We start from the raw sequence: 20,943 nt of genomic DNA on the forward strand, positions 1-20,943 counted from the left end.
GACCCCAAACATTAAACTCTTCTGTTAGCAGCAGAATCATCTCGCTAGGGAATGTAAGTGGTTTGAAAGCCGATCCTCTGCGCACCGGCCTCCCCGGTTCCAGATGGTGTAAATGCAGTCATGATTCCTTGTGGCAAGTTCTGTAAGTAGGCCGACTTCCAAATTTTCCACCTGCGAAGGGATCTTAGTAGTTGATGGGTAACGCTCCCATTCAAGTTGTTAGGTGCTCTGCTCTTTGTGTTCACGAAACGGTTTTTCTGGACGAACTGATGCAAACGTGAATAGTTTGCGCTACTAAACAAGGTAGTTCAATGATGAGGATGAGGATGAGGATGAGGATGAGGATGAGGATGAGGATGAGGATGAGGATGAGGATGAGGATGAGGATGAGGATGAGGGTGAGGGTGATAAGGCCGGTGGGGATGATTATAAGAAGAAGTGCGAATTTTTACTACGGTTTGTCTCTGTCGGCCCCGGCGCACTTCCGCACCCTTTAGCTACATTTCCTCTAAATCACTTGATCCCGCTTGTACTAACTTGTCAACCTGTCTAGGCGATATGCAACACAACGCAGAATCCGAGGTTACCCGTATATGTCAGACTAGCTCTCTGGTTTGCTGGAATCAAGGGCCCGTTTGATAGTTTAAGGCGTTGCAACAGACTTATCTAATGGATCTTGTGTGGAGAGGACAAGTTGCTCTCTAGAAAAGTTGGCTACCTGTCGTTTGGTAACTTAAGTTTAGTTGACCGAACGTGGTTACAACGGGAACAAAAAGCAGGGTCGGAGCTGCTTTTTTTTAATTCAGTCGATTTGTTGAGACAGGATGTGTTGCCAAACGCTCAAAACTTTTCAATAAGTCAATACAAGTGGTTCACGAGTAACAAAGTTTAACAAGTCGACCCCATCAAACGGACCCTAAGGAAACGGCTTCTGACTGTGGCTATATATAGGCAAACACGACAGTCACGATGTCGATTAACACATACCAACGTAATCAACCATACTGTCACCATTACATAAGCCAATCATCACCCAGGGAGGAAAGAGAAAAGAGGAACTAGTTATTGGGTATGGGGTCGGAAATTTAAAACTCTGATTCTCATTACCGGCAATCACCATTCGAGGAGTAATGGTTTTTTTGAGCCAGGCCTCGGCGCATATACTTTCATACGCGATATTGTACGAGCAGTCGTCCCCGATATTTTTTTCCGGTGCTTTAAAACTCAGCTACGTATTCTGAGCGTACCAACCCTCTTTTTCAGAGGAGGACAAAGCAGTTCAGTTGAAGGTTTTCGGCCGCGGTCATAATCGTGACGAAGAGAAAATTCTTCCAATATACCAAATATATTCATACCTGTACTAATATCGTTAGTATACTACAACATTTCCTAACTATTTTACAGAGACTTCACGATAAATACCTATAACAGAAAAGGCAGCCGCGGTGGTTAAACGAAAGTCTTGTAAATTGTAAGAGTTAATTTATATAATTATACTAGCCCCAGGCTCACACATGGGATAAAGAATTAACAGTATACGTAACCACCCTTCACTAATCTAACTTATTCGAGATTGTGATCATGATGTATTGCAGTGTGCTCTTACTGGATATTTCCATATGGAATGAATAGATAAAGAAACCTTTAAAGGGAACGTCCAATTATATTAACAAACGTCCTTCCAACGCGCTCTGTGCAGAATGGGTTTTCGGTGTCCAGTGGGGGCAGCTATAAAAGAGGAAGAAATATCGAACCAATTGATTACATTACATGATGTGAACTGTGAACTGTAAACTAGACCCCCATAATCTCATAGATCTATAGATCCCATATATCGCGATCAGTGTCCTCTATTTAGATCCAGGGCATCGGTGTTTTCTCTAGGCTTAAGATTCGTCCTAATACCTATATATAGAAAACTGACAATAGAAACTGGGTAACATACATGCAGCTACATACATGTAGCTATATGTCGGTCATCTCTTTCCATATATTGTGGAAACATGTCGTAAAGCGGGTCGGTCCGGTCCTCGTTTTTGAAATTTTAGGTTGGAGTGCATACGGTATATGTACGTGTTATGATCGCTTGTAAGTTTATTTCCTGTGGCTATATGTATACATGTATATAGTACGAAAAATGGGGGTGAAATTAGTACTGTATGACTACGGGATTTAGTGAATAATACGGAATTAAACCGGCGCTACAAAAAGAACGCCGTAGTAATGCCGTATTCCTGCTGCATTACTAGCGCATCAAGGGGAATAACGTAGCGAATCCATACCCTTTTTTGGTATTTTATATAGAAAAAGACTGACGTAAAAGCGACTAGTGCGCGCAGTTTGATTTCTTAATTCAATACTATGACCATTCAATGGCATAGCTGCCCATGCATGACCGGGCTAGCTTGGGAGCTCAACCATATTCCTAATTTCTTATGTCAACTACAGTACACATGACATAAATGTGCTACTCCAGTTTTTGAATTTTAGGTATCGTCAGACACCACTCCTCCACCACTCCTTCTCATTTTCATCCCGTAACATCAAAACTTCAATGATCTATTGAGCTTACACAACTACATCCATTCACAGATACATCTACCCATTGAGATAGCATCACCATCATCACCATCTATTCTCACTTTCATGTTCACACCACACACTACAAGCAGCCAGAAACGAAACTAAATCCTTGTATTTGCAACTTTCAAGACCACCACCACCAACCTAGACATTCAAGTCCCAGCTCCACTACACTCCGCTTCTCAACTTTCTATCCAAGTCCTCAACCTCGACTCAATCTTACCTTCACTCCAAATTCAAACTCCCTCAAACCTCAAAATGCCTCCTCGTGTCAAAGCCCCCAAACCCCTCCGCAAATACAAGTACGCGATTCACAGAGCCCCTGGCGCTCCTCCTCTCCCTACCTTAAGCAATGTCGACAGTCCCGTCTCAAAATCCCCCAGTCCAGTCCTCGCCCCTCGAAGACCCACCCCGGAAAAGAAAGTGCAGCCAGCAGTGCCTCGGTTCGCATTCTCGTCTCTCATGTCCGGCATTGAGAAAAATACCGATACCAAAGTGGCTTCAAAAAAACTGAAAGTTGGTCTCCCGAGCTCTAGCAACGGCGGCACCAAGGCGACAAAATCTCCGCCAACTAGACCAGCGAAAGAGGCTACCGCAAAAATCTTAAAGAGAAAGCCTGTGGTCGAGACTAAGCCTGTAGTCAAAACCAAGCCGGTAGTCGAGACTAAGTGTGTAGTCGAGACCAGCAAGTCGGCCAAAACTACCACCAGCAAAAGAAATGCCAACGACATCAGCCGAGACAACTCATCCACCTCAATCGCAAAAGAGGAGCCCATCAAAACTCTTACCAAGGGCACCAACAAGCGAAAACTCAGTCCAGAGGTCGTACATGTACATGATAACCCCACACCACCGCCATCAAAGAAGGCGCGCACTCAGGCTGAGACCCCGGTCCGCGAAACCTCTGTCCGAAAGCTCAATACCAAGCCCATCAAACCCAGTTCCCTCCGCACGATCGCCGACACAAAACCTACAGCTATGCTATCTCCTCCTCGCTCTTTATCCGAGCTACAACTGGCGATGACATCAAAAATGCATAAATCTTCCTCCGGAACTTCCGAGAATAGGGCGCCACTGCCGGCGGCAACATCAAAAATACACATACCCTCCAAAGCTCCCGAGAATAAGGCGCAACCGACTTACCGGGAGTCGTTTTTGGGACCTCTCGCTATGCGTTATGGAACGAGTACGCGCGATAAAATGGGACCGAAGTGGGCGATAGCGCCTGAAGGGAAAATGGAGAGGCGTTATTGGGAAAGTTTGTCCGCAGTGTAGATCCCTATTAAATAGGTATGATCTTTCCTTATCTTGCTAGTTTGAGCTTTGGCTAACATAATAACTTAGGAGTGTTGTGAGTAGCGTATATCTTGTATAGCTACAGGCACCGGCATCTAGATATTTTTTAATATTTTTTTTCTTTTTTTTTTATACTTTCATTTTGATATTTTGCATCTCTTCTCGTTAATTTTTCTGGTAAATATGTCCGAGTGATATATCATGACGAGACCACCGAGTGAGCAGTTGTGAGTCATGCACTGTCTTGCAGATGTACAGCGTAGATGTACAGTGTAGTTATATCGTAGAATGTGTATCTATAAAACTAAATCATAACATGTGATTTTTTTTGTCTCTAACTTGTTTCTACTTGAGCGAATATCAATATTGTTATTGCGTTCAGCCCATGATCCGTATGCTTACTCGTACCAAGCTTGAGCACTCATATTGAACATCGAGTTCTCGTGGAACCCCTTGGACTCTGTTATAATCAGCCTCTCTGTCTTAAATCTCTTTTGTACCTTGTTTTCATCATATTTGAGTGGTACTGGGTGGTCATTTGTGGCTGAGGGCGCTGCGAGCCCATGGATTGAGTGCCGAGTGATCACCCATGACTTAATTTCACCCAGATCATCACCCGTCACCACGATAATCTTGATTCGGGTACTGAGCTTCACTTCTATCATATGTTTTTCCTATCATAATCTTTCTTGCAGCACATACACGTGCTGGTGACTCATGACCCAAAATCTACTTGCTGCGAGAATATGTTTCTGCTACCACCCTTGGGTCCTTAACCCCTTTTTATTCTCAGAACCAGCCGGAACCTCTTCTTGAAGCAAGTACATGTTACAATAGTAAGCTAGATGTATTTAATAGACGATATATTTCCTGTTGATAGAGGTGTTTGAAAGCCACACCTAAATGAATGCCACAGCAGGCAAGACTTTTTGAATCTCCCCATCCGAAAGGCCACCACTCTCATAAATGTGCCGATAATTAGCACCAGACACAACCCATAATTCGGGGACTTGCTCTACATCCCACAAGTAGGAAGTTTGCAGGTCGGAGGTCGAAAAATCGAAGGCAGTAAGGTCGGAGCTCGAGGGTCGCAGTCATTAGCTAGAGGTAAAATAAAGCACTCTTTGAACCCTACCAATCACTAGCATAAAGCTGTAGCTGTGGCACTCACCCAGCTGTTGAATCCTAAGTACATACAAAAAACTCGTGCCATTGTAGTCTTTTACCGGAAAGAGAAAAAAATAAAATATTTTACAAAAGATACTGCAACGACTTATTGATGAGTGAGCGTTACTATCCCCACCCCTGGTTTGAACCCAGGACCTTTGGTATCCTGGGTAAACACGCGGTGTCTAACCCGACGAGTAGTCTAACCACTAGACCACTCGCCCATGGTGGGTGCTGCGATGGAAGTGATACTTGGGGCTTGGCAATGTGCCAAGATGAAGCAGAACCCATAAACCTTCGATGTCGATTCTCAGCCATCCATAATTTTAACTGTGTCATTTTAGACCTTTTCCATTATTTATGTTGATCAACCTAAAAATCATAGTTCATGGTATTCTCACTTGCCAGTACCAGGTGTACCAGGTGGGAACAATCGAATTATTAGAGCCTGGCTGGTTGGCTGCAAGTATTTCCAAGATCCAGTATATGTACGTATAGCTAAAACTCAAGGAAGAAATCGACCCACGAGTCCTCTACCCTGTTTACAATCCCCTTACTCTTTCGCGTATGACGAACTTCTTTAACTATACACTCACATTTGTGAAGATACGTACTCAGATCTTCAGGCAAGCGGAGAAGCCATGTTGACGAAGTAGTGCGTATATGCTTGAAGAGCGGCCGCTCTTTTACAATACCGTAGACTTTGTTTACCGTGTCCCCATGGCATAAAGGGCTGATTCGAAAGGTAAAGAACGGGTGTCATCAAGGACCAAAAGAATATATTATACTCTCAGGTGGCGAATATCAAAAGGGTATAAACCCCTCCCCCCCCCCTCGTTTCAGATTTCTCTTCCCTCTCTCTCTTGTACATCCCTAAAAGCTGGGTAGATTATTAACTCCTTCATCAGCGCAGTATTCCTCATAAATATCCTATAATATACAGTCACGTACTCGGCATCAATCCCCTACAAATAATTTGCTACTCGCCCTAGGCCAACCACCAGCAGTCTAGGCGCTATAGTGAGCAAGACATTCACAAGGTTTACACCAGAAACACAGACAGAAAGTAGGTTCGACTCAGCGTCAATACTAATGGAGACTTATGGGGTTTCTTATCGCATAGCCAACCTTCTAGAACAATGGCCACCCGGCCTAGTTGACCCACTCAAGGTTACTCTTACTTCATACTTTTGAGGTCTGTGTGCGAAACGTCGCACGAAAGGATCGGAGGCACCCTAGAACGGAGAGAAACTATTCGGTAGAGTTTGTGATTCGAAACATGGAACATGTCTGAAACAGCTGACTTCTTCACTGTTTCAGGACAGGACCTATCGATCACGTATATTTTTGCGGCGTGACTGTGATTTTGCCAAACCACCGGATATTGCTCTTTTTGTTTTTTATTCTTCGTGATACAATATTATCTTCGAGCGACTTGAGGAGGGAATCAGTGTGGATCCTGCTTTTTAAGACTATATTCCCTTGGGATATTGCCTAGCGACTTATGCGAGTAAGTGACCATTTCTCATCATCGTCACGGTCATTGAGTCATATTTATGCCGTATTTATGTCGAGCGATTCCTGCCTATAAGTTATAGGTCTTAGGAATTACTTAAGTAGTCAGCTACTCATGCGAAAATGTGGTTTATATTGAATAGTTCTTCCATCCTCTTGATTCAAGCTCGGGAGACAAAACGCCCCACAAAAATAAGCTTTGTCTCGCCGGATATTATTATTCCAAGTCGCTTAGCGCCTCGTATGCACATGGCCGTCGATTCGCCGTGTTGTCCCAAAACCGCCCTCCGAGCGAGAAACCATGACGCTGGGCTAGGGTTTCCCCCACTTGTAACCCCTCCAAAAACGTCATAGCCTCTCTCCTGGCCCAAATCGCCCAAATGTTGCCCAATATCAAAGCTGTCGCAAAGACCCAGAAGAAAACTTCCTGTAGACCCCAAATCGCAGTGCCCGTGCAAGACCACGATTCCATTCCATCGTAGTCCTAGTTGTTCTCGGTTGGTGGGCGCTCGAGCGCGGGGTGCCTAGTAGCGGGGCATTCTGCATGCGCAACCTTGTCGGCTCGATAGATCTTGCAAGACCATCATCCTCAACTTGCCCTCAACCACGATTCACAGAGAACTCACCCCCCCCCCCCCCCCCGTCACAAACAGAAAAGATACCGCAATGGAAGGCGCCGAGCCACCGACTCTCCCCCCGCAGATGTTCACGACATCTGCGCAGCTGCTTGATCTCACCGATAGTGCGCACTCACTCCACGCCCGCCCACCCACCCTGAAACAATAGCACTAGGCGACTAACATGTGCGGCAACAGAGAAACTACTGGTTGCGCTCCGTGATGGGAGGAAGCTGATTGGTGTCCTGCGATCGTGGGATCAGGTATGTTCCCTCAGCGCCCCCCCCCCCCCCTTACTAGTTGGTAGAAGGCCGGTTTGCTGAATGGGCGGCTTGGTTGTTATAGTACGGTTGGTTACAAATTCAATTTTACACTTGTTGGGTTTTGGGGATGCATTGAACGGGGGGGCTGACCACTTTTGATGGAATGCGCAGCGAACTTGGTGCTTCAGAGCACAGTTGAGCGTCTCTATGTGAACGATTCGTACTGCGACATCCCGCGCGGGGTGTTTATCGTGCGCGGCGAGAACGTGCTGTTGCTTGGGGAAATTGTAACCGTCTCCCACCTCGGCCCTTTTCATAATAGATATCTATGGTTTTTCTGACAAGTGCATGCAGGACCTTGATCGCGAGGACGATATACCATTCCGGCAGGCGTCGGTCGAGGAGGTGTTTGCGGGGCAGAGACAGGCCGATGCGGAGAAGAAGCACAGAGACAAGGTGCACAGGAAGAAGCTGCGCGCTTTGGGATTTGAGGATGAAGGTGAGGTGTTGGTTTAGCACGGGGGACTATAAAAACGAGGATAGGTGGGAGGCGAAGAAGAAGAGAAGAGGAGAGAAGAGGAGAGAAGAGAAGAAAATAGGGGGTCCTTGTTATATTAAACCCAAGGCCTAACCTCCGGGGAAAAACGATAAAAACGAATAGCCAAAAAAAAAAATGTTTATGTCTCTATTAATGGATTGGGTTGGAGTTTTGTTCTCGGGGAGTTGGTCTATTTTGATTATATGAAAAAGGGGAAAATTGCAATTGCGATAGCTATGGCTGGCCGGTTGTGTTCATAAAAACCGTTCTATATAGGACCTAACATGATTTGATAGTCTATAAAAGAAAGAACACATCCAAAATTTGCAAGCTATTTTGCAGCCAAGCTAGGCTTCCTTACGTTTTACTGCATCGAGGATAACATCCACGGCCCAGGGCAGGATCTTACTCATGTGCATATCGACCTCTGGCGGCGATACGATGTTCTTTGCCTTCATTCCTTCGGGGTCAAGGGTACCTGATACATCTCCGTCAATGAAGAGGTGCTTGTGAGCTTTCACCTACATTTTTCTCAGATATATCAGATATTGACTTCCATGGCTAGCTAGTAGTGTTGGGATATAGGACGGGGAACAAACATAGTTTGGCCATACGATCTTATCGAAATAACCTGGCGGGTCTTCCCAGAAACCTACCGCATGCCCAGTTAGCCATATTAATTAGTATTAATAAAGAATTCTCGCAAGTATTTATACCTTCGATAGTGACATATCCAGTCCTAGCCTCTCTCCTCTGCTTTGCCTACACATATACTTCAGTACCCCCGCAACACGCAAAATATATTCTAGTACAGCCAGCCATGATTACACATACCTTATCATACGGCGCCCTCAAAAACATTCCCAAATCCAACCTCCCCAGCACCTCCTCATCATGAAACAACAAAAACCCATCCACCACCGCCAACCTCACCCGCCCCCCCCCATCCCCGCCGCCTCTACCCTGCGCACACACTCCTCCACCACCTCATCCCCCACCCCACTCTCACCAACGCAGTTCTGGTCCTCCCTACTCACCAGGTCCCCCGGCAGCTCTCCATGCTCCCCACGTAGCCCAGCGCCTTCTTGAGCCCCACGAAGTCTATGCTCTCAATACAGTCGTAGTCCACGTCGCCGTCGACGACGGGGAGGTCGCTCTCGGCGACGAAGAAGTCGTCTTGGTGCAGAATGAAGCTGTCCGGGAAGACGCGGCGCAGCAGGCGCGACAGCGTCGTTTTGCCGCTGTTGGAGAGGCCCGAGAGACCGAGGAGCAGGGGCGGAGGCGGAGGCGAGACGGCGGCCATTGTGTAGGGTGTGGGTGTGGTATGGGTATGGCGGGGGAGGGGATGCTTGGCGGGGTAGGTGCTTGACAAGGCTGAGGTTTTTTGATAGATTATTATTGATTACTATGCTACTAAGATACAGTAATACAGTGAGTGCTTATATCTGCAGAAGGTTCAACCTTCCGCAGTGGGCGAGAATATGAGGATATGGTATATTTATATTCTCAGTTGGGATTTGAGACGATTTATTCGTCATCTAACCCGACGTCACTAGAAAATTAGAGTTTTTAGCCCTGGGCTAATACATAAATCCATCATTCCCAACCCGCTGCCCACGTTTTTTATTTATTTTATTTCTTTCCTCATGTGGATGCCAAGGTTAGATAAGCTTTTAAAGCAACACGGGTGGTGCCGTGCGAATACCTGGCAATAATTGGCCCTTTGCGGCATTTAAATATTTATAGCTGCAATGGCGTTCTGGTTACCAGGGGCTCATAAATGGGGAAACTATTTTGTTTGCATGGCTTGTGGCTGCTGGCTTTCTTGCTGGACCTGCATTGAGCTGTAACACGTTGGTTGATCATTGACCATCTACCTTCGTGTGCATACACCTGCAGTACATGTATTGACATGCAATTGTCTAAGCAGTGAATACATGTAATCAATGTAAAATTATGCGATGTTACTTATGTCTCCCATTCATTCGTCAAGCAAGCTTTCTGTTTGATGAAGTTACTGTAAATCATAATCATAAATTGCTCTTAGCAACAATATAGCTAGCTTCGGCCAAAGGCCGGACGTAACGAGTGTATCTATAAACAGGCACTATTTACTTTCAGCCTGAGGTTACTCCTGGATATCAACCTTCAGACAACTATAACCCCAGCCCAATGCCCCCAAAGTGACCTTTCAGATGGAGACACCATCCTGTGTAGCAATTGTGAACCCAACAGCCGCAGGGCCAAACAGACTCGGCCCAACAAACTGGGTTATCTTCATAAACAGCCACATACCCACCAAGCCCATGATCCCCATAATCACAAAAAACACGATCAACACCTTTGCACTTCTCTTTTCCGACGATCCCCTCATCTCCTTCCACTTCAGATCCATGGCCTCGATGCTCCCTGCCTCTGTCTTCGTTGTCAATTGCGGGACAAACTGGAGCTCGAAGTTTGTTAAACCCCCCAGACCTTCGTTGCTGACGAGTATCTTGAACAAGATGCGCTTTGTTGTCTCAATCTTGCGTTTATCGAATCCGGGAAATATACGGGACGAATAACCGATATAGCAGACGAATAGACACTGTGCGAAAACTAGTACCTTGCTAAAAAAGGGTGCCTGCGGGAGGCCAAGCTCGTCACAAAGCTCGTTTCCGTTGAGCCATCTGGCTGTGGCGACTAAGAAGTCGGCGGATGGATACGAGGGTGGTGTGTTGGCAATTGAAGCAATGATATTTTGGGATAGGATCCTCGAAGTTTCTGATGGCTTGATGTCGTGGACGAGGATATATTCCATGTAAGCCCTTGCTAGTTCAGGGGTTGCAAGGGCACTGTTGATTGAGTTAGTGACATATGCAAGCTCGTTTCGGTGTGCGGGGGAGTTTTACTCTGTAGGGCAGCCAACATAATGTGCAACCAATCTCCAAAAGGCTATATAGTCTGCAACCCTACTCGCCAAAGATAATCAATAAAACCCTAAAATATTGATAATCCATATCTAAAGGGAAAAAACTCACTCCCGTCTCGTTGGAAAAATTCCTTGTTTAGGTAACGAAATCATCAAGATTGTTGCACTAAACCCCAATATCGTTGCAATTGAATCGAAATCATTGATTGGCATCCCAAATTCTTCAAGATCATAATACTCCGGATTCTTCTCCCGGAGCTTTAATATCCTTCCACGAACCGCAGAGTGAAGAAGTCGGACTTTGATGGAGGACATGTGACCGTCCCCGCCGGGCTTTATCGATTCGAGGGACCTAGTGCACTATCATTTCCATCCAACGTTAGAAACCAAACTAGTCATGACGTAGATCCCGTGCTACAGGGGTTTCCGCCCAATCTACCCTACCTGTAAAATATGTCTTGATAGAGTATCAGCAAATAATACATCAACGGCCCAGCACGCACAAGACTGGTAGGCTAAACGAGAAACAAAGGGAATAACATACTGCGTAGTCTCAAACATCCTTCGTTTCGCAACCGACTTTGAGAAGCCACCTGTACGGGCTAGCACCTCTGCGATCTTATGGGCTCCCTGCAATGCGATTTGTCAATCCTGCATAACAGCCGTTGGAACGGAGCATCCTATCACACGGGACAAAGAATATTGGACGAAAAGAGAACATACCATCCCTCCTAGAAGACTCGAATATGTCAACCCAGCTACTATAGCTATTGCATATCGATAATATACCTAACACCACCACCACCTCACAACTATCAGCAAACCAATCGACCCTCTAGCTCTCCCCACTGTTTTTACCTCCACGCCACCAACATCCCACTAATTCCCCTCCCTTCAGAAAACAGACAAACTCACGTCTTGACCCCTTTGTATCTGCTCCCAATCAACCCATTCCGGTATCGTATTAACCTCAGTCCACAACTGGCCCAACACGTCGTCGTTCTGATGTTCCTCCTTCAATGTAGTGTATAGATCCCTCTCTCCCTTGATGGCAATCAACCTGGCCAGTGACTCGTCTGCAAGTTTATCCCAACGGCTCCGCAGGCCCGCTGCTTCCTCGTGGCTCGGGTGAAGGGGTGACCATTTGACTTTGTGGCCAAAATTCTCGTAGTACACTGGTTTCTCACCGCTGGTGCTGAAGCTAGCTGCAATTTTGTGGATCCAGCTCATAGCTTCTTCTTTTTGTGTGTGTGATAGTGAGAGGGATAGGAACGTTTTATTCTAGGGATATCGTTTTTTCCCCTCCTTCAGATGGGAACGGTTTTTTCTTACCTCTTGTCACTTGAGGAGGGTGGGGGGGACCTTAGGGGATAAAAGGAAATAGGTATGCTGGCACGACGGTGAGGAAATGGTATTTATTCGTTGCCGTCCTAGCTCACTCTAAATAATACATGTGATTCATCTTATCAAGCTACCTCGTGTAGTAATCACCTACTACCAGTATCGGCGCTTGTCGCCAGCAACGAGCTGTCCTGGCTTGCTTTTTGCGCGTATGAAGGGCACTTATGTGCGCCTCACACGGGTGAAGAGGGCGGCATTGAGCGTCCTCACTCGGCAATCTTCGTTGAACCCGGAATCACCTTTTCCGATAGCGGGGTGCAGTTCAGTCGCAGCCAGTCGTTGCGTCATGTCATGAACTAGAACCTAATAAGGTCGGTTCTAGACCACCGAATCACTTTCTATGATTTCACACTTGAACATATCGTACGAGAGAAGAGGCGCCTTGGTATGTATATAATCCCGTCTGCACACCCTATAATAGTAATCCGATTCTCACACAGGAAAGAGTAGGCAAAAAACTACACATCCAAACCCCTCCCTCCCACTCCCAAATGTCACTTGTAGTAGTATCCCGCCGCGCCTATCTCGTGCATTCCTCTCCAATCACATGCATCCCCCACCCCCGAATTCCCAAATTTTCAGACAACAAAACTCCACCCCTCCCATGGTCACCCCACCCTCCAGATATTGTAAAACTTTACACTTTGTACACCTGCCTCCCACCCCTATATAGAAATCCCATTGACTGAAGTCTTCGAAGAAAAGAAAAAAAAACAAAGGAAAAAAAATCTGTTCCGGAAAGTAAATAAATCCTGTAAAAAAAGAAAAGAAAAGCCCCGCCCCAGACCAAAAAAAAGCAACCCAGAAGCTAGGAGAATTGAAATAAGGTAAAGAAGAATCCCTGCCCATGCAAAAGACGCAAAGAAACTAGTGTACATTAAAACCCTAAGAAACGATTTAAAACGAAGGTATCTCCAAAGTGAATCAAGAAAAAGTGAGAGAAAGTAAAAGTCAAAAAACCAACCCAACGAACTGCAAAACAAAAATAAAAGAAACAAAGTTGAAACACACGGAACACCCCGTTTAAGAATAACATAGAAGAACCCAACCGAATAAAGACTGACCAGATACAAAACGCATGACAAATGAAATCGAGCTGAGGGTATTGGGATTAATTATTATTTCTTAGCCTTCTCCTGAGGTCTCTACCATCTTCTTTTTCCTTTCACGTGTAAGTGGGGCTTTCGTTTCAAGCCTTTCGCTTACAATTGAAACTAAGCGCTCTGAATATGTATCCAGTAGTTGTGTCATCAGATCTCGTCCTGCCACATCTTGCGGCCCAAGGCTGCGGTTGGATGCATTTGATCGGCCGCGGTTGCTCTTCCCCTCCCTATCTCCAGTCGCGCCCAATTCCTTTACAGTCAATCCTAACTCCCTCTGTAATTCCTTTAGCACCTCCGGGTTCACGCCCTCTTTGGCACCCGCGTCAATTTTCTTCCGGAAGCTTCTTAGACTTCGCGAAAGACTCTCAGCAAGCCCATTCATATTTCCTGCGCCGCCATTGCCGAGAATTGGCGTATCAACACTTCCCACGCTATGTCCCCGTACCCGTGTTCTTGTAGTAGAGCTTCCTCTACGTAGAGGGATTGGGGCAGTTGGGACCTTTTTCGTTGTAGTTGGGCTTGGTGTTCGATTTCTAGTTTTTCGGCCTTCTCGCAGGCTGGCTGGAGGGGAGATGCTTTTCCGCCCAACGCTTGTTCGTTTAGTGACATCTGCGCCGAAGAGCGGAGTTGACGGAGATGCTGAATCATCTGAAGTCGTTGAAGGTGTCGGTGTCGCGGATGATGCTGTTGAGACTGTGCCTGGCAATACAGCTGGTAGTGTAGGCACTCCTTTGGCACTTGTTGTCCGGTTCATCCCGTATGCTGAGGTCTTCCGCCTGAGTGTCCGCGGAGGAGATGTGTTGCCGGTGTGGGATGACGCGGGCCTACTAGATTGTGCTGAACCACCAGGTTTTGGGGTGAAGTCCATCAGCTCAGTCCTGCTCAATACACGTCGAAGTGGTGGCCTGGTTGCGGTCATTTCCTTCTTTTGAGAGGTAACATTTGCGGTTCCATCTGTATCTACAACTGTTGCTGGTTCGGGCTCAGAATTCTTTGGTGTAAATCCCCAGATCATTATGGTCCCATCTGACCCTGTGCTTATGACAATTGTTTGCCCCGTCTCCTCCCCCTTCTGCGGTTCTCGTTCCAACAAAACCACATCGCTGACACCTTCAGTATGCCCCCACTCCTTGTCAATCAGATTTCCCGACAAATCATACAGCCTTATGCTCTTATCCGTTGTTGAAATTCCTGCAAGGATTCTAGCCCGTGGAAACCCTTTATCTTTGCTGACCGTAACAGAATCCATCACCACAGCATCGCCCGACTCATCTGTCGCCTTGAAACTGCCAAACCCTTTCCCGGTATTCAAATCGAATTTCTGAATCTGTCTATCCATAGTTGAGACAATAAGTGTTGAATCTGAAAGAGGTGTCATGTGTACTGGCGATGCTTTTGTTGTAAGAGTCCTAACGGGCACATATGCCATAGTAATCAAACCATTAATAGCCTCTCGACGACAAAGTTCTCTAATGACAATTGTTCTGTCCGCTGAGCAAGTCAAAAGTTTGTTTCCACTGTCCAGTAGTAAAACTCTATTCACACTAGCCGTATGATCATCCAATGTTTGTGTCAATGTCCATCCCTCTACATCCTTGTGAAAGACTTGTGCTGTTCGGTCTCTCGAACAGCTGGTGATAGTATCTCCACATATCGCAATATCCATAATTTCACCGGCATGCGCTTTGACGGCGTACAGGCAATCCTGGTGTTTACCATCAATTACACTAGTCGAAATGTCAGCCCAGGGTCCCAAGAAAATATCCGGGGCCTTGTAAAATACCGTAGAACACCATATTTATCACCAGTGACAAACATGCCGCCATCCTCTGAAACCCTAACAACTTTAAGTTCATTTGCTACATCATCTTCACTCTCCATAGGTTGTTCAAGCTCAACCTGAAATTCACCTCTAGTCACACCATCCAGATTCCAGAACAATACAGTACCTCCAGACGACCAGGTGAAGAAGAGAGCGTCGGAAAAGCAATTCAGCGGAAGGAGTCGAACACCGAGGCAGGGATCGTGGTGAGCCGGCAATTCGCGAACGAGAGTATTCGGGACAGGAACGCCATCTACAGTAGACATGTTGATCATTTTGAGTGATTTGTTAGAATCTAAGGTAAATAAATGACCGAGCATGCTCGCCATAGCGAGTACATGCGCAGGTCGAGATCCAAAAGGAAGGACCGGGGAACTAGAACGTGACGATGATGGCGATTCCGGTGGTGTCGAAGGTACAATCTCCTTCAAAACAAGAGCCCTGAAAATAATCAGTGTGCGTCCCTTGAACTCGGCTGGAGCGCTACGGACCGAATGCTCCCATGTCTGCCTGCCACCCATGCGAACTTTGAATCCGCATCCACGGTGATCGAACTGACACCAAACTCGGCGCTTGCGACCCTAGTGAATCTAAGCCCACTCTCGTCGAGCAAACAGATATCCCCCTTCTCCGTGCAAACCAAGGCCTTGTCGTCCGATATACCGACAACGCAGCTCATGGTCGAATCCGACATACTACCCAAAAGCGCATTTCGGCCATGCAGGACCTTTGGTCCTGGGTTAACGGGCTTTTGCTTTCTGGCTGTCAGCCTCAGTTGTTTGCGACTGATGGACAGAGATTTTCTCACATCTTCTTCAGTTCTCCAGATCTTGACATGTCTTGTTCCCACACTATCCAATTGTTAATAATCGTCTCGAAGCCGCTCGGGGTGTATGGATTACGGACGTAACAAGACTTTTTCCCATCCATGCGATCTGCCGTACAAAGCTTGTACATTTGTTAGTCGCGTGAAGGCGTACCAATCCGCTCCTGCTTGTGTTTAATGACCAGACGTAGACGAATCCGCTACAGATCCCCCACCAATTAGCTTAGGCCAGGCCTTCTTCTTCGGACTGCAATTGCGATTGCTTACTCGTTCATGGTGCCTATGCTAGCTAAGTATCGTGAGCATGCACTGAAAGCCACGTCGCGCACTCCAAAGGTGTGTTCGGACATGGCCGCAGCAGGGATATCGCTAGGTACATCCTTGGACATTGAAAAGATCAAAATCCTTGGGTTGTAACCAGTCTGCCGAGATAAATTTTTTAAACTTTAGCATGGATAATCACTCGGTGTCAACGAAGATCGGTGGTGCATACCTCTCCAACCGCAAGCCATTTCCCATCGGGACTAAACGATAAGCAGGTTGCAGCTTTTATTCGCTCGCGAGCTGACCACGTCTTTGAGCTTGGTGAATCATCCTGGGCGAATGGTGATGCAGAGTTAGTATATTGATAGCCGACTCCAGATTCTCGCAGCGACGCTGCTGTCCTATTTCTAGTCTCCTGGATGTAGCTAGTTGGTGTAGAAGGTGCAAATGAGGCTCCGGTAGAAGCAAGAGTAGGGGCGTTAGGTCGAGCCCTAAAGAACCGTTGGGTGATCTGAAAGTCGTCATCAAGGTGAACGACCACAGCAGCGGCACCCGCAGTGTAGGCAAAGGATCGTGATGGGGGATGGCTGTCGAACGCAGTGGTAGAACAGCCTATCACTCGTCTCAAAGAGAGGCCGCAATCGGAGAATGGTGAGGCGGATGAGGCTGAAGAAGAGTTCTGTCGGGATTTGCTTTGTGAACGATTGTTTGGGCGTGATGAAAGGAATACAGGGGAATTGTTGTTTGGGGTCGCAGTAGGAGTGAGTTTGAGGTTAGGAATACCTCCAGAGTTCTTGGAAATAGGAGTAAAGAAGCCTGACATTCTGTCCCTCATCACTATGAAGTCCCGAGACGTCAATGGAAGGGGACCAGATGAAGGTCGAAGTGAAGGAGAGGTAGGATTGAGGACAAGAAATTGGGGCGACGAAGTTGGAAAGGCCTAACTCTGCATCTGGAAGGGAAACTAAACAGTCTTGTATGAATGTCGACTGTCATGCACGACGCACAATAGAGTGAAGATGGACAACAATTCTAAATAGAATTGGGGGGTGGAGGGAGGTTTGTGGGTTAGATACGTGGGAAATGGCTAGGGTCTAGTGTGATCGATGATGATGCAAAGTCTCTTTCAGTATGTCCGTCTCTCCGTCTCTGGGATTCTGGGCCAATCCCTCCTCTGAATTCTTCTGTCTCTTCTTTCTTCTCTTCACTTCGCACGTTTTCTTCCGTCTCTCTTTTGCACTCTCACGCCGATAGACAACGTGTAGTTGAACTTAAGTAACCTCTCCGGGGTATAATAAGAGCAGTCAGAGCAGTCCTGCAGCAGTACGAGACTGGTGAGCTAGAGTACCCTTAGCGGCTATTCGGTGGTTTGATCCCGGGTGATCTTCCTTTTTTTTTCTTCCCTTCCCTTTCTAAGAAAAATAAAAGTGAGGGGAAGCTGTATGAGGATGTATGAGGTACGTGTATGATGTTCAGTGATGTAGACCTGCGTCGATAAAAGACGTGTAAATGTTTTGTAGGCCCGGTCCGCTAGTACTCGATTGCAGCAGAAACCGGCAGCCCGGTGGAGGTTGACAGGGAGTTCGACGAAACAGAGTGCAGGAAAGGGAAAAAAAGAGCGGATAGAGTGAGTGAACGCATACAAAGGGACCAAAAAAGCAGCAGTAGCAGCAGCACACACAGACACAGACTGGAAGGACAGGCGGTAGAGGCAGAGGCAGACAAGCAACAGACAAGCAGCAAACCAAAGGTACAGTAAGTAACCAGGCAAAGAGAAATCAGCAGCCCTCGAGCGGCGTGTGCGCAAGAAGGGGAAGGGTCAAAAAAGCAACAATCTAGAATTCTTGACCTTAAGCAGTTTTCGGGGTGGGGCGTCCGTGCTCGCTAACTTCTTCCGGTATCGTGGAATGATTGCTTGGCTTCGGGTCCCTCCTTCGCTTGAATCTGGTTGGTTCACCTTCTCTTAACTGCACAGGGTCATCTTGACCCAGCAATAACAGCGAATCCGAAAACCTGGCTGCCAGCTGCCTCCGTCACGCAGATGCGGCCGATCGAACAACCTCAGTGACCAAAATATCTCGTCCAAACTTGCTGTCTCTGCTGTACCTGGCTGAATTGGTGAGCATGTAGATATATTTACATCTGCTCGACCTTCAAGCCGTCAAACTCGGTTCTAGACTAGGAATATCGGGGATCTTTACACGCGGGATTGATCCAGTAAACGCTCTTCCTCCTTCTCAATCCCTCCGTTTGGCGCGGCTCTGGGATGTTAATCCGGGGTGTTATGGCATCTCTTGGCAATCAAATTCCCCCAAATCACCTGTGCACTCAGAAATGAGATTAAACAGGAGCCAAACAGAAACCAACTGTAACATCACCAATCCATGACTACATGTTATGCTCCAGAGGAGGATAAAGCACCTGGGAGGAGAAATACATCAGATTTCTGCGCATGCATGAATGAGCATACGAATCGACTACTACTCTAGCTACTCTACATGGAGTCATCGACATCGATTACCTACCAGCACTGTACAGCTCATGAGAAGAGCTCCATCTTCCCATCTAAAAAGCACGAGGAGGGGCACATATGTGCATAAGTAGAGTGTATTTTACTTTACCTAGATATATGCAACCCACCTGAAAAGTTTATTTATCCGGGTCCCCGCGATCGACTGATGATTACACCTTCAGTTCACTAACAAAACCGATTCATCTCACCAGATTTTGCAGTGGGTGATCCCGCTGACGGCGGAAAAGAGATAATAAAAGCAATAAGGCTGAGAAACAGGACCACGGTTCCAGGTGGTGTTGCCTAGGAGAACCATGCTAGCAGCGGGCGGACAAGCAAACAGGCATAATCTACGATAAACGAGCCCGATTGGTAAGATCCAAATTACCCTCCAAAATGACGAGTCGGTTATTCTGTCTAATGCCCTTGCGTTACCCATCGAGCGAGTACATTTCCCCGTAATCTGTAAAATCGATATCGATCGAAGTTTGAAAGGAAGTGGAAGTGGAAAAATGTTTCCTGCGTCTGTGATCGCAGCCTATCTCAAAAGGACAAAATGTTTATATCGCATGAGTCCTCAAACAAATAAGTATATGTTGGGCCGAAACTGGCGAGATACAGGAGGAGAGGGGGGCTGACAATTGGCCCTTGTACTCTATCCGGATTTGGCCACGAGCCGTATGAAGTTGGATATGGAAGTTGGATATCGGGGCTGATAATGAGAGCCTCCCTATGGCCGACAATGCCGAATCAATTGAGTTATTCGGCACAGATTCCGACTTAAGATTCATACGAATGACACCGGGAAGACACCTGGCGGGTGAGTGGGGGAAAACATAACATTCATCTTATTCAAGATAAGCCCTTACCTGTTTTAATCAGTAACACCACATCCGTAAGCTACAAGAGGAGAAGCCCTTTTCACTAAAATATGCTTCATTTCCCAGCGCTTCTTTTTGTCTGTGGCACCACCGGGCCACAACCACCACCACCAACTTGATAGCAGCGCCTCAGCTATTCTGGCGCGCGGTTATTTATCATTGACATCTGCTTTATTTAGTCATTCACTGCATCCTACCCAAGTGCCGAGAAAAAAATCACTGCGCGCCCAGGGGCTCTAAAAAAAGGCAAGTCACAATTACTTTAAAAGCTACTTAGGTTGGTCAATGTTATTTTATCAACAATAGGTCTAGCCCCTGAAGATCTTGACAGCAAATAGTGGGTGATCATGATAGATTAGGGTACGGATAGAGCTCATCGCTTCGCTTCGATGCGCTTCATTTGGACTGGAATGAGAATGCTTAAGAATTCTAGAATGGGGTATTTAACATGTTGTTGGGGAGCTACGTCCTACATAACTGTCATGAGATGCTTAACGATGAGGTCCCTACATCATGTCGTTGAGGAACTAGCATTGAGGACACCTATCTATCGGTCTGTGGTGACAGATACATAAACAAACAAGTTTACCAGAGTCCCACCGATCGCACAGAATGTCAGACAGATTGTATCACCGAGATACTCGGAATCAACAATACGGCATGCACAGCAAAACATAAATTAAATAGAAGCGCGCATATGAAGTTACCGGAATTTTATTAGGAGGTCGGTCGGTAGCCCTTTGTCATTAGCATAATGCCATTCTCACCAATAATCAGCTGGCTGCAAGGCAACAATAAGTCTTACCCCTCACGTTCACCGTTGGTGTAATTGCACCCGGGCCTAGAAACCAAAACATCGATTAGTTATGTGGGGAACAATACACTACAGAATATACTATTACCTCGGATTAAGCAATCGAATTGGATTGTGTTTCAATCCTTTATTCTAGGAAGGCTTATCAGCGCAAACTCAGCCCCCACGAGTGAAGCACGTACAATTCAGAGCTGAACTCAATACATCCACTCCTCAGCGTATCAAGTTTGTTCGTCGACAACTAGAACATTGTGTGTATACTCTCGTTTCTGAGTTTCGAGCATATTGTTGCTTCTACGACCCAGCTTTTCCATTCCCTCCGTTTCACAATGGGACTTTGGCACTGGGACCGTTCATGGAAAATTGTGAAACTCAATCAATATATCTGCGAACAGGGCAAAGAAATCTTTAAATCACAGCAACAATATAT

The 20,943-nt window shown here is 46.4% G+C and overlaps 6 protein-coding genes across 6 annotated transcripts; 3 read left to right on the forward strand and 3 right to left on the reverse strand.

Moving 5' to 3' along the window:
* Positions 1–120: 120 nt before the first annotated feature.
* LAJ45_01659 (uncharacterized protein) lies at positions 121–605 on the forward strand (the record flags this gene model as incomplete). Its single annotated transcript, XM_046111252.1, has 4 exons — positions 121–142; positions 217–251; positions 308–456; positions 554–605. 4 exons carry the CDS (start codon positions 121–123, stop codon positions 603–605), a joined length of 258 nt encoding a protein of 85 aa, XP_045975196.1.
* A 2,236-nt stretch (positions 606–2,841) lies between these two features.
* Positions 2,842–3,858, forward strand: LAJ45_01660 (uncharacterized protein; the record flags this gene model as incomplete). Its single annotated transcript, XM_046111253.1, has 1 exon — positions 2,842–3,858. The coding sequence occupies one exon, from the start codon at positions 2,842–2,844 to the stop codon at positions 3,856–3,858; it is 1,017 nt and encodes a 338-aa protein (XP_045975197.1).
* Positions 3,859–7,227: 3,369 nt separating this feature from the next.
* Positions 7,228–7,957, forward strand: LAJ45_01661 (uncharacterized protein; the record flags this gene model as incomplete). Its single annotated transcript, XM_046111254.1, has 4 exons — positions 7,228–7,303; positions 7,377–7,445; positions 7,613–7,728; positions 7,796–7,957. 4 exons carry the CDS (start codon positions 7,228–7,230, stop codon positions 7,955–7,957), a joined length of 423 nt encoding a protein of 140 aa, XP_045975198.1.
* A 369-nt stretch (positions 7,958–8,326) lies between these two features.
* Positions 8,327–9,282, reverse strand: LAJ45_01662 (uncharacterized protein; the record flags this gene model as incomplete). The annotated part of the gene is made up of 5 exons (XM_046111255.1): positions 8,327–8,500; positions 8,579–8,631; positions 8,696–8,741; positions 8,814–8,829; positions 9,017–9,282. 5 exons carry the CDS (start codon positions 9,280–9,282, stop codon positions 8,327–8,329), a joined length of 555 nt encoding a protein of 184 aa, XP_045975199.1.
* An 888-nt stretch (positions 9,283–10,170) lies between these two features.
* Positions 10,171–12,120, reverse strand: LAJ45_01663 (uncharacterized protein; the record flags this gene model as incomplete). Its single annotated transcript, XM_046111256.1, has 8 exons — positions 10,171–10,813; positions 10,871–10,930; positions 11,000–11,189; positions 11,243–11,250; positions 11,330–11,347; positions 11,435–11,520; positions 11,614–11,679; positions 11,806–12,120. 8 exons carry the CDS (start codon positions 12,118–12,120, stop codon positions 10,171–10,173), a joined length of 1,386 nt encoding a protein of 461 aa, XP_045975200.1.
* A 1,296-nt stretch (positions 12,121–13,416) lies between these two features.
* On the reverse strand, positions 13,417–17,129 carry LAJ45_01664 (uncharacterized protein; the record flags this gene model as incomplete). The annotated part of the gene is made up of 7 exons (XM_046111257.1): positions 13,417–15,121; positions 15,178–15,657; positions 15,708–15,970; positions 16,025–16,067; positions 16,123–16,242; positions 16,310–16,464; positions 16,536–17,129. 7 exons carry the CDS (start codon positions 17,127–17,129, stop codon positions 13,417–13,419), a joined length of 3,360 nt encoding a protein of 1,119 aa, XP_045975201.1.
* Positions 17,130–20,943: the final 3,814 nt, after the last annotated feature.

This window comes from Morchella importuna (assembly GCF_003444635.1).
Source record: "Morchella importuna strain M04M26 chromosome Unknown Morimp01GS003, whole genome shotgun sequence".
NCBI lineage: Eukaryota > Fungi > Ascomycota > Pezizomycetes > Pezizales > Morchellaceae > Morchella > Morchella importuna.